Raw genomic sequence first — 13,736 nt, 5'->3', positions numbered from 1 at the left:
GCTGGGAGTGGCCATGGCAGGGACAGTGCTTGTCTACAAGGGCTGAAGGCGGGAGGAGGTGGGAAGCCTGTCAGTTTGCTTTGTATTCTAGGGTTGCTGGAGTGAGGATACAAAAGCCAATCTTTAACTAGTGAATTGGAACTTTAATGTTTACCAAGCAGATACAGCTCCCCTCCCCAGCAGCACTCCCTGCACTGCCTCCAGGCCTCCTGCTGATGGACTGAGCTCTCCCATCACCAGCCTTGCCAGGAGCCTTCTCTGCTGCCAAAGGAGGAAAGTGTTGGCCACTGCTTGTCATATCACCTGGTTTTCTGTACTCAGAGCCTCCCCCTGAGACCTTGGATTCCCATCTTTGGAGACAGATGGGTTCTTTCTGCAAGACAATTTCTTGCAAAATCCTAAAGATGAGGAGCTGGGACTAAGATCAGAGTTGTATTTTAGGGGACACAATTCTTCCAAGAGGCTGTGTATACTCAAGCCCCAGGTAGCTCTCTGAACAGGCTTTGGCTGCCTGAAGCATCTCACCAGGTCCCAGCTCCCATTCTCCTCTGTGTTCTTCATCTCTAGGTTGCTTCTCAGTGCCCCCACCTGACTAACTGGTCTTACTCCCAGCTTTTTTCCCACATGCTCATGACCCGAGGAAAACCTTGTAGCAATTCCCATACTCCACAGTCATTTCAATCCCTTCTGAATCCCTAAAGCAGGGATAACAGAGGTGATCACAGCAGACCCAGTGTTAATCAAGAATTATATAACCTTGGGGAAACCTCAGTCTCCTCACCAGTGGGGAAAATTATGTTGTCTTCCTCATGGAGGTGGTTGTGAAGATAAAAGAAGGTAACAGGGGTACAGTTCTTGACATCATACCAGTCTTTTTAAAGTATTTAACAGTATTAATTGTGATTAAGGCATAACTGTTCACGCTATTCATTTATAATAACATCTGCTATCTTATATTGTTAGTTACATTTGGGTGTGTGTGCAAGCATGTGTGTGCATATGTGTGTCCAACTCAAAGAGAAACTCCAAGCGGGAGGGCAGATGTGTTTTTCTTGTCTTTGTGTGTTACAGCATACCCATCTAGGCCAGTTTCTGGTACACATTCAGGAAATGCTTGATGATGGATTGATAAAGTGTCCCTTGTGGACTTGACCCTATGAATAGTGGAATAAACATTGAGAATGGAATGGGCAATACAGGGCCAGGAGGCCAGGAGAGAGTGAGACTAATGAAGAGAGATCATGATAGAGATAGAGTTTAGAAAAAGTGGAACTTCCCTGCTCAGATTCTGGCAAGAGGCTATTGCTCTAAAAGACCCTGATGTAACTTCATGGTTTACTAATCTCATTCTACTAAAATTATGTCAAAGTCAAAAATAATAATCCACTTGTGAGGCTGGTCCAGGAGGACTCCACCAGCCATTGGAGTTGTTTCAATTAGACTGATTCCCAGGGAAACTGACCTCTGATTTGTAAAAACAGCTGTTGTGATCTGGCACTGGAGTGTACACTTACCCCTAAAGAAACATTAGTTCCCGTCTTTGTCCCCAAATGAAGGCTTGTGCTAAAGATGCCTGCAGTTCTCTTTGTTGTTGTTGTGGTGGTGGCGGTGTTTGCATGATCATGTGTATGACAATCATGGGGTGATTTTTCTTGCTGGTGACAGGATACTAGGTCTGTAACTTGCTGAGAAACAGAATACGTTGCCTGCACTATCTTTCCACCTCTTTCTGTCCTCAGTAAGAAAGTGAAGGGTTGGTTTTAATGGATTGATTTTAATGGATTCTGAAGTCTGGAAAAGTGCCTAAATTGCTGAGGTTACCAGTTTTCCAGGTTCTTTTTTCAATTTCATTCTCCTTAGTCAGACGCAGAGTGTGCTTACTGGGGCACTTAGTGTGATCACCTCAGAGGAGAAGACATTCTCCCCTCTGTCCCCTCCCCTACTACCAAATAGGTAGCCCTAAGCAAGGCCTCAGCTGACGGGCATGTGTGTTATTTGGTCAGGTCAGAGCATTTTACTTAGTTCTATTCTTGTATTTGGGAGCAGCACACTTTCCCTGATCTCAAAGGAAACAACCAAGTAGCAATAATAACTCCAGTTCTGCTTTCCAGAATCAAAATGACTCCACTTTAAAGCATAATTTTATTCGGTCATTTTGTTTTTCATTTGTCTGCATGTGAGTTTGTGTAGGGACAATGTGCCCTCGGAACTTAGAGTTACAATTCTGTCTTTTCTCCCTGTCCCTGCCCCCCGCAGGCTGTGCCTGCCCTGAGAATTTGTGTGATGAGGCTTTTGAGGCCATGAATTGCCCTGAGAAGCCTTTGAAGAAAGGCTGGTATTCCAGGCAGCACACAGGGGCTCTGGGCTGTGTGCAGTTCTGCTATTGGCCTCCTCCTCACCCCTCCCTTCTCCCAACACACATTCATGTTTCTTTTTCCCTTTCCTCCCAAACTTGCCCAACTTGTCTTTGTGATTTCAGAAAAATGCCATTGGATCTCCCAGTATGAAGGATTAGCGCAGATTATGGGGAACAGTGTTAATTATCGTGGAAGGGGGGCCGGCGCGTCGCTCCAATGTGCTCCTGATTTCCCCTGGGCCTTTCTGCCTGGTAATAAGCCTTCTTTAATCTGGCAGGCCCCTTGGTGAAATCAGCACCACGGACAGTGATATTGATTGCTTCTGAGAAACCATCACAGCTGCTCAACCAAATTACCTTTGATATGTGACCTTTAATGTAATTACTGCAACATCAAAGTATTTCTATAAATTATTAAAGAACTAATACACTCCATCATTTAGCTATTCTATTATATGTAAAATAAACAACCACAAGTTAATGTTAGATCCCCAACAATCCATACTCACTACCGAAATTTTCTCAGTTCCAGGCTTCTCCTTTTTCAAAATCTTAAACCTCCCCCTCCCACCTTCTCTCTTTCTATTTCCCCATCTGATTCCGGCTTTTAGCCAGCATGAAACTCCCCAGCAATCTCTCTCCAGCTGATGAAGGACCTCCCATAACAATGTGGTATTTTCTATTCCATTTGGGTGGCTCCAAAATATCTATCACAATCTCCCCCAAAACAAAGTACCATAAACACTTTATTAATCAGCACAAACCTTTCTCAGAAGCCTTTGATTATCCTACAATATGGCTTTATGCTTCACACATAACATGGGGCGATGTGGAGCATATTTCTGCCATCTTACAGAGGGTACCCAGAAAGTAATTACTATAATATATGTGCATGTTAGCTGCGCCACTAAAAAACCAACTGGGAATGGCCACCCTGCCAGAGCTGGGCTCTACACAAAATCTGTGCAGTGCTCCATTTCCATATATTTGCATCCGTGGGTATGTTATTAAGATGAATCAGCCCCGTGCGTTGCAACCACAAATACCAAAAAAACAATACAAAGGCTGCTTTAATGGAAGAGGGAGTTGTGTGATTCAGCACTCCCCACCCCTGAAGGGGTAAAGAAAGATCTCTGATGCAAAGGAAGGCTGCTCCAGCCCGGGGGTTGCATTTTCTCTCGTCTACCTGGTTAACCTTTCCCGCTGTGGGGCAGAGAGGGAAACGTGTGTTTACATACGTTTGCTTGGTAAGAATGTAAACATGCATGTGTAAGCACGGGAGCGCATACATAGAGAGCACTCGTGCTTCCCCGCAGTGTCCATTGTAGAAGCTTAAACACCGGATATTTATAAATTCTTTAAATTATGCCCACAAACACACATCTTTCCATTTATCTTTAGATATTCAGCAGTCGTATATCTCCCCCCCCCCATCTCTCTGAACCCACCGGAGAGACCGCACAGACCCTTGACCCGAGGAACACTTCTTATTTTATGGTGATGAACTAGCCTCGATAATAGCCATGGCTGATATCACACCCAGTTAGGGGGTCCATAAATAATCCTCCTCTCCCCCACACAGAAGCTATAAACCAGGGCCGAGGCGCGATAGTTTATCAAAGACGAGGGCTGGCTCCTTAAATAAACCGCGGTGATCTCACTCGGCGGCGGCGCCAAGCTCGGCCCGGGAGGCGCCCCTCCCTCCCGCCGCGGCCCCCACCGCGGGAACCGGCCGGGACCCACGACCGGCTCGGCGCGCAGGGCGGCACCGCGGTCCCGGAGGTGCCGGAGGGCCACCCCGCGGGCAGCGCGCCGGAGCCGCGCCTGGGCTTCGCGGCCACCAAGTTCACCCGGGTCCCCGCGGGTTCCGTCGGGGCTGGAGCGCGGAGCGCGGGGCGCGCCAGCTCCGTCCGGGGCGCAGGCGGGCGCGGCGCCCGGCCCGGTCCCCCGCCCGCCCTTCCTTCCTGCCCGCAGCCCGGCCTGGCGAAGTCGCCCCCTGTCGGCGCGCCACTCGCTGGCGCCGCGGCGGGCACCGCTGACTTACCCCGGGCAGAGTCTTCTGCTCGTGCAGCGCGCTCTGGGCCTTCAGCGCTGACTCACGCTCGCAGTAGGTGAGGAAAGCGCAGCCTGGGGAGGGAAGCAAGCGCCGAGAAGGGTCAGTGGGGCGCCCCCAGCCCGGCCCGGCCCGGCCCGGCCGCCGGCCCGGCACGCGCCCTGCCGCGCGCCCCCGCCCCTCGCGGCCCCGTCGCACTCCCACCTCTCCGTCTCCGGGGCCCTCTCGGAGCTCCCCTGCCTCTGCGTGCTCCTGTGTGTCTGCCTCTCGTCCCTCCCGTTGCTTTCCTATTTTGATCCCTCCGCGGAGTCTCCCCCCACCACACCCCCTCTGCCCACGGGTCTCTCTCTGTCCCCAGCCCTTGGTGCCTCAAGCGTCTCTGCCCTTTTCCCTTTTCTCAGCGGGTGCTGTTTCTACCTGTTTCTCCTCCAACCCCAACAACTCCCAGAAGGGGCAGCTTTCACCCTTGCCCCCAGCGCCTCTAGGCACACTTGCCCGTGAGTCAGAGATGAAGAGGGACCTCCTGCCTTCCAAATAAAGGCTTGTGCTGTGAGAAAGACCCTAGCCAGGTACTCCTAATGAAATGAACAGGGCTGTCACATGCTGCCTGTGTCCCCTGGTCCAGTTCCTGTTGTCACATTTGCAAGGAGGCCTTCACACACCTGCTAGGTAGAGGGCTTCTTGGGCCTCTCAGCTAGTCAAAGAATTGGAACTGAGGCCTACCCTTGCCTTGCCTCTAACTCCCCAGTGACCCTGCTGCTCTGCTCTGTTTCCCCTGCCCAGCCTCAGTCTCCCCATCTGTGAACTGAGGGTCCAGTATATAAGCTCCAGAGTCCAGTGTACTACCACTGGGAGAGATGACCTGGGCCATACCACTGCTCCTCACCAGGGCCTCTCAACTGGACAGGGCAATCTGCTTCATGGGGGGACTTTAATGCTGGCTATTCTGGCACTGTGACAAGTCAAAGGCAAACTCTGGCAATGGGAGCATCTTTCCTGGAGTTTCTTACCCATGTCTGTGGCCTGTTTTCCCTGAAAGACTGCAAGTCATAATGAAAATCAGAAGGCTCGCTTTGGCCTCTGCAGACCAGGTGTCCAACACAAGGCACCTTGAAGACAGGCCAGCCCCTGTGCTTCATTTTTCTTATCTTTTCAGCCTCCCTTGAAACCTGCACTCAGCACCCTGCCATCCCTGGGTGCACAGTCGGCTCACAGGCTCTGCCTTCTCTCCCCAGTGGTACTTTTCCCAACCTCGCCCATCTTTCAACAATGGAATGGAGTGAATGGAGCCCTGCCTATTCCAGGCAGCCCTTCTTGACTGCTTTAGTTCAACTGCAAACAAACTTATTTCCTGACCAAAAATTGCCGTCATTTGGTCTTTCTCATGGTCATTTACTTTCTGGGTACTCACTCTGTGCCAGGACTTTGACTCAGGGTATCCTTTCTTGAGGCCCACAGTCCGATGGTGACAGACTGGTGTCTACACCAGCCCTTGTCACCAGACATGTTCTGGCCTTTTAAAATCAAGTAGAGTGTCCTGCCAGTGTCCTCCACAGCACCTGATTCCTCCACTATCCAGCTGATGCCAGACCAAAACCCTTTCTCCTCTTCTACTATGGAGACTGTTGCTGCCTCCTTCCCCACCTAGCTTCAGAGAAAAGGCAGAACAGGACTGTGCATGTGGAGGGGATACAGAGATGGAAGAAGGCAGCCTAGAGACAGACGCTGAGTTCCCAGTGCCAGCTCTGCCTCTCCTCCTGCCCAGGGCTCGGAGGAGCTGCCAAGGAGCCGTCTCGCCTGTATCCACCCCTCCCCTGTCCAGCCTCACATCACCCCTCCTCCTTCCTCCCCCTCCTGGTCACTGGCAGACGGTTATTGATGGAGACACGGGGACTGAAATGAATAGCGGTCAGAGGCCCCTGTGACGTTGTCCCTCGTGCTGCCGCCTGCCTCTCCCAGGGGCGTCTTTCCTCTCGTCCCCTTGTCCCCTTGTTGGCCTTGTCTTTTGCCTGCAACTGAGAGGCAGCCACTGCCTCAGCTGCATACCGGCAAGCCAGCTTGGGACAAGGTCAGGGGCAGGTTCTGAGAGGGAGGAGGAGAGAGGAAAAGAAGGAATATGAGGGGGAGGAAGAGGAAAAGGAGGAGGAGAGGGGGAAGTGACCATACTGCTTCCATGGCCTAGGATAACAAGAAGAGGATTCCAGAGGGGGAAAAGGAATCTGTTGCTTTTGTCCAGGTTTCAGGAATTTCTACCTTGGTATTTGGGAGAGCTCAAAACTCCACTGGGTACTAGGATCTTTGAGATCCCCCCAGGCCCTGTGTGATCTCCCTCTGCCATCTTTACCCCTCAATTTATTTTCTCCTGGAGTGTCTTCTTCTTGCGCATTGCTTGGCTTCCTTCCTTCCTCCTCAGGCCCACCAGGCAGCATGTACCTCAGGGGCTTGTCCAGATAGACTCCTGCCCCCTGTTGCTGTCTGCATGTCTTATTCCTTCACTTCCCTCGGCTTTCAGATCAAATGTGACACTCTCAGAGTCACTTCTCTTTTTTTGGGTGGTGGGGGGAGAGTAGTTTAACTTGTACCAGGAATTGAACTCAGGGCCTCGCACTTGCCAGGCAAGTGCTGTACCACTGAGCTCCATGCTCGGCCAGAGTCACCTCTCTTGACATTTCATTTAACATGGCTTCACCCCTACCCACAGTGCACACATGCCCTCTGCCCCACTGTGCTTTCTCTTTCTGTTCGGCACCTACCATTCCCTGACATGTTAATACATACACCGTCAGTCTCTGGAAGCTCTGGTGGGGTTGGGAACTTGGTTTTGTTCTGTTCCTGCATGGTTCTCTGTGCCCAGAACAGTGAAAGGGGCTAGAGGCTTATTGGTTGACAGCACTGAATGCCAAACATCTGGCTAACTTGGCAGCAGGGCGGTAGCTGGGGAGATACAGAGATGGTGCTCAGAGGCTGCTGGGAGCTCCCTATGGCTCTGTGAACCTGCCAACTTCCCTAACAGTTGCAGGGTCTGAAGTTGCCTGTGAGAGTTGATAAGTGGGTTGCTGCAGAGCCTTTTGATCCCTAGGTTTCCTCAGGGGCCTCCAGCTGGACAGTGTCCTCTTCTTGTCCCTCCCTGGGTCCTCGATCACTTCCTGAAAAGGCTGAGGCACAGCTTTGCCCAGGGTAGCTCTATACCAGTCACAGGGCAGGGGATGTGCTGATTTGTCTCCCTGAGCCCTAGGTTCCTCATCTATAAAATGGGCAGTAATTCCTCTGAGAAGCTTGTGGGGAAGCCTGCCAGCCCTCAGATGTTAGCAACTCCCACAGATACACTAATTACAGAGGACATGGTTCCCTCTTGGGAAGTAGGCTGGGGAGGTGCCAGGACCTCAGCCCCTTCTGCCCATCTCCCAGAGACCAACTGGGCAACCTCGCCCGGATCCTTCTCCAGCCATCTCTACAGCAGGCTCACCTTCCACCACTAGAGATTGGTTTTCTCACTGAAGGCTCTTTAGACAGAAAATAGGGATAAGCCGGGTGTGAGGGCTGAGGGCAGAGTGCGACGGTGGCGGTGTTGAGGGTAGGAGGAGAGTTTGCCATCATAGTGAGTCCTAGGCTATGGTGGGCCTGGAGTGGGGCCAGGTAGACTCAGAGTGACCACAGCAGCAAAGGTCCCCGAGCCTCAGCCATGGACACTGCTGGGTTCTCATATTGGGGAGTGAGGTTGAGTACTTAGAGCCCTGCCAAGAGCAAGCAGCTCTGACCTCCTGTGGCTCACTGCTGTTCTTCACAGGGCTGGGGGTGGGGGGCTCAGGACTGTGAGGCCCATGCAGCTGGAAAGAGCATAGGCTGCGTCAGCCTCAGCCTAGGAGCCACTAATCTGCTAAACTCACTGTCCTAGGACACACCAAGGAGCCACTTGGGAATTTGCAGTGGAAGTGGGAGGTAAAATTCTCTCGGGGAGTCATGGTGTAACCTCCAGGGGCTCATGCAGGGCTGGGACTGGGGGCCTGAGAAGGTGTGAGAAGGAAATATCTTTCCTGTGGAGGGACTGGTGGGTCAGACACCTCCCCATGCCTTCAGGCCCAGCCACGTCTCCTAAGTTCTGATCCTTACAAGTAAATGCACTTATTCTCACAGAGAGAACAAGTGTCTGCTGTGCCCATTTGGAATAGCAAAAGATTGAAAACCACCTAAGTGTCCCTCAGGGCAGGAATGTTTTTATTTTAAAACTGTGAATACTCTACAGCAGTTAAAAAGATTAAATGATCCTAAATCCAACACCAAAAACCACGTCGTCAGAGGGTTGAATGGGAAACGAGCTGTAAAATAATCTGCTCTGAGTATACACCACAGAGGCACACTCCTTCCTTCCATATGTACTTGTGTCTGTATTTACACGCAAGGGACAAAGTCTAGAGTCACACAGAGCAGAAGAGAGGGAGCAGAGACATGGTGTAGGGATGTCACCCATGACTTTCAATTTTTTGTTTGGTTTGACACATTTAGACCTAGAATGTATTCATGTATCACTTGCATAATTAAGTTTAAAGGAAAAAAATCTGTGCTAAAAGAGGAGAATGGAATGAAAAGAGGGTGGGGGAAAGTGGGTGAGCCCGACAGGATGTGGGATCCACAGTCTGTTTTGAGGAGACAGACAACGATCGCTGGGCACCTGCTGCCTGGCAAATGTTGCCTCGAGGGGGATTTTGGTTGGTGGGATTCTTTCCACCCAGCAAGAACCTCTAAATGGAAGAGCCACTTGCTTCCACGGTTCTCCGCATCACTTGGTCTCCTGTCCTTCGTGCTGTAGCTCGCCCCTCCTGAATCATGGGATTGAGAAGAGCAGAGCTACAGCCTGTTAATGCGGGAGTCGACTTTAGAAATCATCTGGGAAGGGGGGCTGAGAGATGACATAATTAGAGAGAAGTCACACCACAGTGCTGCTGTCAGCAGCTGATTGCCTGGGCTCCGGCTCCCTCCAGCATGAGACAGACCCCCATGCCACCTCCTCCGGCCCACACTGACCTGCCTCTCCCCTGACACTCTGTTCTGCTGTGTGTGCCAAACACAGCGGTGACCCACGCTCGCACTTCCTTATATAGCCACATAACCTTTTCTTGCTTACCATTCTTATTTACTTGTCCCTCCTGCTTCCCAGTCTCACATCCTGTGTCTGTGAATAGACTCAGTGCTGTGAGGGTGGAGACAGGCATCTCCCATATCGCTAGTCCTGGTGGAGAGCTGAGCTTCTAGCTCAGGCCTCAGAGTGGAGAGCCCAAGAAGACCCTCGGGGAAGGAGGCCCACCATTAGGGCGTGGATCAGGGACAGCAGGACAAGGGCAGAGTAGGGATGAAAGGAGGAGGCAAGTGTGGCCCTGGCTGGGCTGGAGAAAGTAAAGCCAGGGAGAGGCAGGCAGAGTGGTGGCAGGAGGGCATAGGCGGGGTTGGGGGCAGGCGTTAGTGGTGGTGGTGATGGTGGCACACATCCTTCTTCAGTAGGGGCAGCCTGCAGACCTAGGGTGAGGGCACTGCTGATGCCTGGGAAGCTGGGTGGGGCTCGCTCCCACATGGGGGAAAAACACAGCACAGCAGAATTAATTGTACGGAGATGGCAGTAATTTACAAAGCCCTGTGTGTGGGGATAAAAGGCCCTTGTCATTGTGAAGTGAAGGAAGTACAATTTCCTGCCCAACTCTGCACAGGGCTGAAGCCTGGGGTGTAATCATCACGGAAGGGAAGGCTCCCGATGTGATACGCTCCCTCCTCCCATCCCAGTCCAGCCTTGGCTTCCTACTAATTGAATTACAGAATTAGCCAGAGGAAGGTGGCCTTAGAATAGGAAGATCTGGACTTTAATAAAACATCAGAGCCTTCAGGCCCTGGAATCAGCTGTCCTGGAGGAAGTGGGATAAAACTGGGGGATGGGAGGGGTGGGGGGAGCAGGAAACCCATCAGCCAGACCTAGGGGCTGGGGTAGTCTGTCAGTGTATGCTTATCACCAGGTTTTGCAAGCATGTTTGCCAAGGGTCTCCTTTAAAGCAGGACATGTGCTTTAAAGCATACCTGATCAGTATAGGCTGGTGCCTTCTGAAGCTGAAGACAGAAACAGAGAGAGCAACAGAGCAATTCTTCCCTCCATACTCTGTCCTCATCTGTGTGCTGTCCAGGTCTGTGCTTCCATCAAGATCCATTTCATGGAGGCTACTCCTTGGTGCAGCCCTGACCATCTACCTTGATCATTGTGGTCCCACTTTCTGTGGATGCCTATGTGGCCTTGCCCTTGGCTGCTGCCCATGGCCTGCTCCAACAATGAGCCTTGATTCCATATCTCAGTTGTGAACAACTTGATGGTAGGCCTGGGGCTTGGGGACAAGGGCACAGGCAGGAAAAAGAAACCATGGGCTGTATTTTCCTCTGCTCTCTGTCCATGTGACCTTTCTGGACCTTTCCTGGCTGTTTCTGCTGCTCTAGTCCTTTCTTCCTGGGCCATCTTTCTTCTTTTCCCTGCCGGTACCCTAAAAATTTCTGTAAGTCTTCCCTCTCCATAGCAGAGGGACAGAGATTCCTCACCCTCAGGACATAACTCTGACTGTCTCTTGCTTCTGCACCTCCTTCTTAGACTAAGAAAGTTACCCTTCCTTTGTAGCCTACCCTTTGCTTCCCTCCTTTGAGCCATCCATATGCCTAAGGCTGGCTAAGCTCTTTTTCCAAGAAGCTTTCCTTGACTATACCGGGCTTAACATCTCTTCCAGACCTTGGATTTTTTTTTTTTTGTCTTTTTGAGGCAGGGTCTCACCATGTGGTTCAGGCTGGCCTCGGGCTCACTTTGTAGCCCAGGCTGGTCTCAAACTTGCAATGATTTGCCTGCTTCAGCCTCCCATGTGGGGGGATTACAATAGTGCACCCACTCCAGGCTGAGCCCTTGGCTATTGTCCCTCTTGTTTGCCAGTTTGAAAACACATCTTTGCCTACCTTGCACTTATGTGTTTGTCTATGGTAGAAATACTATTGTAGGAGCTGCTAACTCCAAGCACCCCTTCTCCCCTCAGGGCAAGAAGCCTAGAAAGCAGAGATTGCTGAACTCTGTTCTGCTCCAGAGGCTGAGATGGAGCTGAAAGGGTGGGGAGAATGGCCAGCTGCAGAGAAAGAGGAGTGTAGGGGAGGAAACACATGGAAATCAGCACATGGCTTGGGCTCCCAGCGGTGGGGACATTCATCTTCCTCAGAGGAGGCAGCCTGAGGGTGGAGGAAGGGGCATCAGGCTGCAGAGGTGAGAAAATTGGGGGATGGGTGAGCCCCTCAGCTTCACCTTTAGGGCCTCTGCAGATGCTGAAATCTTATCCCTAGCCATGCACTTCTAGGCTCAGTACTACCTCTGGAGCACCTTGCTTCAAATCAGAGATTCCAGGAACAGCATCCATGCCAGAATATGAGTTTCTTGCATGCTGTGGAAAGGCAAACTGTGTTAGGTACATTTCATCTTTCCCTCCTGACCCTAGGTGCACAGGACAGAGATGGCAAGAGCTGTAGCTGCCTTTGACCTAGATTGGGAGCTCCAGGGGAATGCAACCTGCCTCTGTTATTCCTTCTTGCTGGCAATAGAGAAATAAGTTCAGACTGAGGGACTGCACTGGCTCTGGATGAGAAGCTGTGGACCTCGGAGGGTTAAAGAACCAGCCGCTATCCTTTGCCAAATGTCTCTTCCTGCCAGTTGCCCTTGTTTACACCCTAAGCACTCAAGAATTACATGTCTGGTGTCAGCTGCTCCATCTTCACAGCACTGTGGAAAAGGACACAAAGTGGGCATGTCATGTTGGTGCCCTCTCCCTTTCGTCAGTGAACAGCTCCTCCAGCCTCTGGCCAGGGCTGATGGGGCCAGGAAGCTCAGGGAGGTGGGATCTGGTCAGGGGCAGGTGCCAGCTTTTCCCATGCTAGACCTGTAGGAGAGGTCAAGTCTGCTCAGTCGACCATAGACACCAAGTTCTATTTGCACAGCCATGGAGCTGCTTCTGCTCTTGCTCCCTTGCTCAGAGCCAGGAGCTTCCACAGGTGTCGAAGACAGCGTGAGGTTCCTCCCTTTATGTGTTTCCTGAGCAGAGGGTTTTACTTGCCAAAGTTCTGACACATTCATAATCTCATCATCCTTATACGTCAGAGTGGGCATGGAGTGTTATCTGGACTGGATGCCTCAGAAACCGAGCCTGGGAAGGGCTGTGTGACATGACCATGGTGGAAGGACAGGCACCTGACATCTCCAGATATATGGTTTGGGCTTAGTCCCTGTCACCCACTGTAGGGGTTTTGGGCAGTGTCTGAGGACAGTGTGAGTGTAGGCAGTCCTCAGGGAGACCTGGGATCCCTGGAGAGGAGATGCCTCTTTTCCCTGTCTGTGGCTGTCATTTAGGGAAAAGTGTTTAGGATGACCTTGTTTCCTCCTGCAGGGACCTGAGAGAGTGAGCTGAAGGGTACCTGATTTTCCTCTTCCATAGGGGCCTTCATGAACATCAGTGGCTCTAGCCTCCTCCCAGTGGGCACTAGCTGGACATCAAGGTTGGGTTTTAAATGCAGTGAGGTCACTTGCTACTCATGCTAGTGCTAGGATAAAATCTTTGCAAAAGCCTAGAAACTGAACTGTGTTTCTTTCTAATTAACCTGGCCAGAGAGCTCTGATCTTCCTGCTTTGAATTTTCTCAGCTCATTGGGAATGATGCACAGGCTTTTGGACAAGTCCTGGGTGTGACCAAAGCCATCAGCAAACCTTACAAGATGGGCAGCAGGCGGAACCTCTAATAAAAGCAAGGTGCATCTTAAATAGTTTGGGGAGGGAAACTTCTTTCATCTCGGAGCCCTGTCTGGCTCTCCACCCCTGCCCTCAATTTCTTCTTCCTTTTGACCTGTCTGTTTGGCACTGCAGAGCATCACTGGTTGACCTTGGCACTCAGCATGGTCTCTGTCTGACATGCTGAACTCCTCAGTGCATGCGAATCACAGGGGGCCCCATCTGAACCTTCAGTGTCCCTATCATTTTCTGGGTCAGCTATAGGTCTTAAGACTACAGAAGCAGCTCAACAAATACTTGTTGATTTGTGTAGATTTTCTGTAACTGGAGCTTTATGTGGTGATTGGACTGATTAGATAGAGGTGGGATCATTTCCCCAGGGTATCCCCTTTCCCATACAGAGAGAAGCTCAAACAGGGTACTCTGTGTTTCAGTTGCTCTTGAAGTCATTGTCCATTCCACAAGCTGGAACATCTGGTGGACAGGTTTACAGAGACTGCTTTCTGCCCTCATGAGGTTGTGCGTGTGCGTGTGTGTGTGTGTGTGTGTGT

The 13,736-nt window shown here is 51.3% G+C and overlaps 1 protein-coding gene across 50 annotated transcripts in view; it reads right to left on the bottom strand.

Moving 5' to 3' along the window:
- The window catches only part of Celf4 (CUGBP Elav-like family member 4), a 286,507-nt gene that overhangs the window by 207,147 nt on the left and 65,624 nt on the right, over nt 1–13,736 (bottom strand). For 48 of the 50 annotated variants that reach the window (XR_010041570.1, XR_010041571.1, XM_063232055.1 and 45 more), the window contains exon 2: nt 4,401–4,483. Coding sequence is in view for 46 of the 50 variants with exons in the window: in XM_063232055.1 (XP_063088125.1) it covers nt 4,401–4,483 (83 nt within the window). In the remaining 4 variants the exon portion in view is untranslated. Of the gene's footprint in view, nt 1–4,400; nt 4,484–4,613; nt 4,722–13,736 lie in introns of those variants that run through there. The other 2 variants (XM_063232094.1, XM_063232095.1) reach the window with 1 other exon arrangement.

Source organism: Cavia porcellus, unplaced genomic scaffold (assembly GCF_034190915.1).
Source record: "Cavia porcellus strain 051 isolate PalLab524CR breed Dunkin Hartley unplaced genomic scaffold, mCavPor4.1 scaffold_20, whole genome shotgun sequence".
Lineage (NCBI taxonomy): Eukaryota > Metazoa > Chordata > Mammalia > Rodentia > Caviidae > Cavia > Cavia porcellus.
Note: the sequence above shows the minus strand (reverse complement) of the source record. Positions and strands in the feature narration are given on the sequence as shown.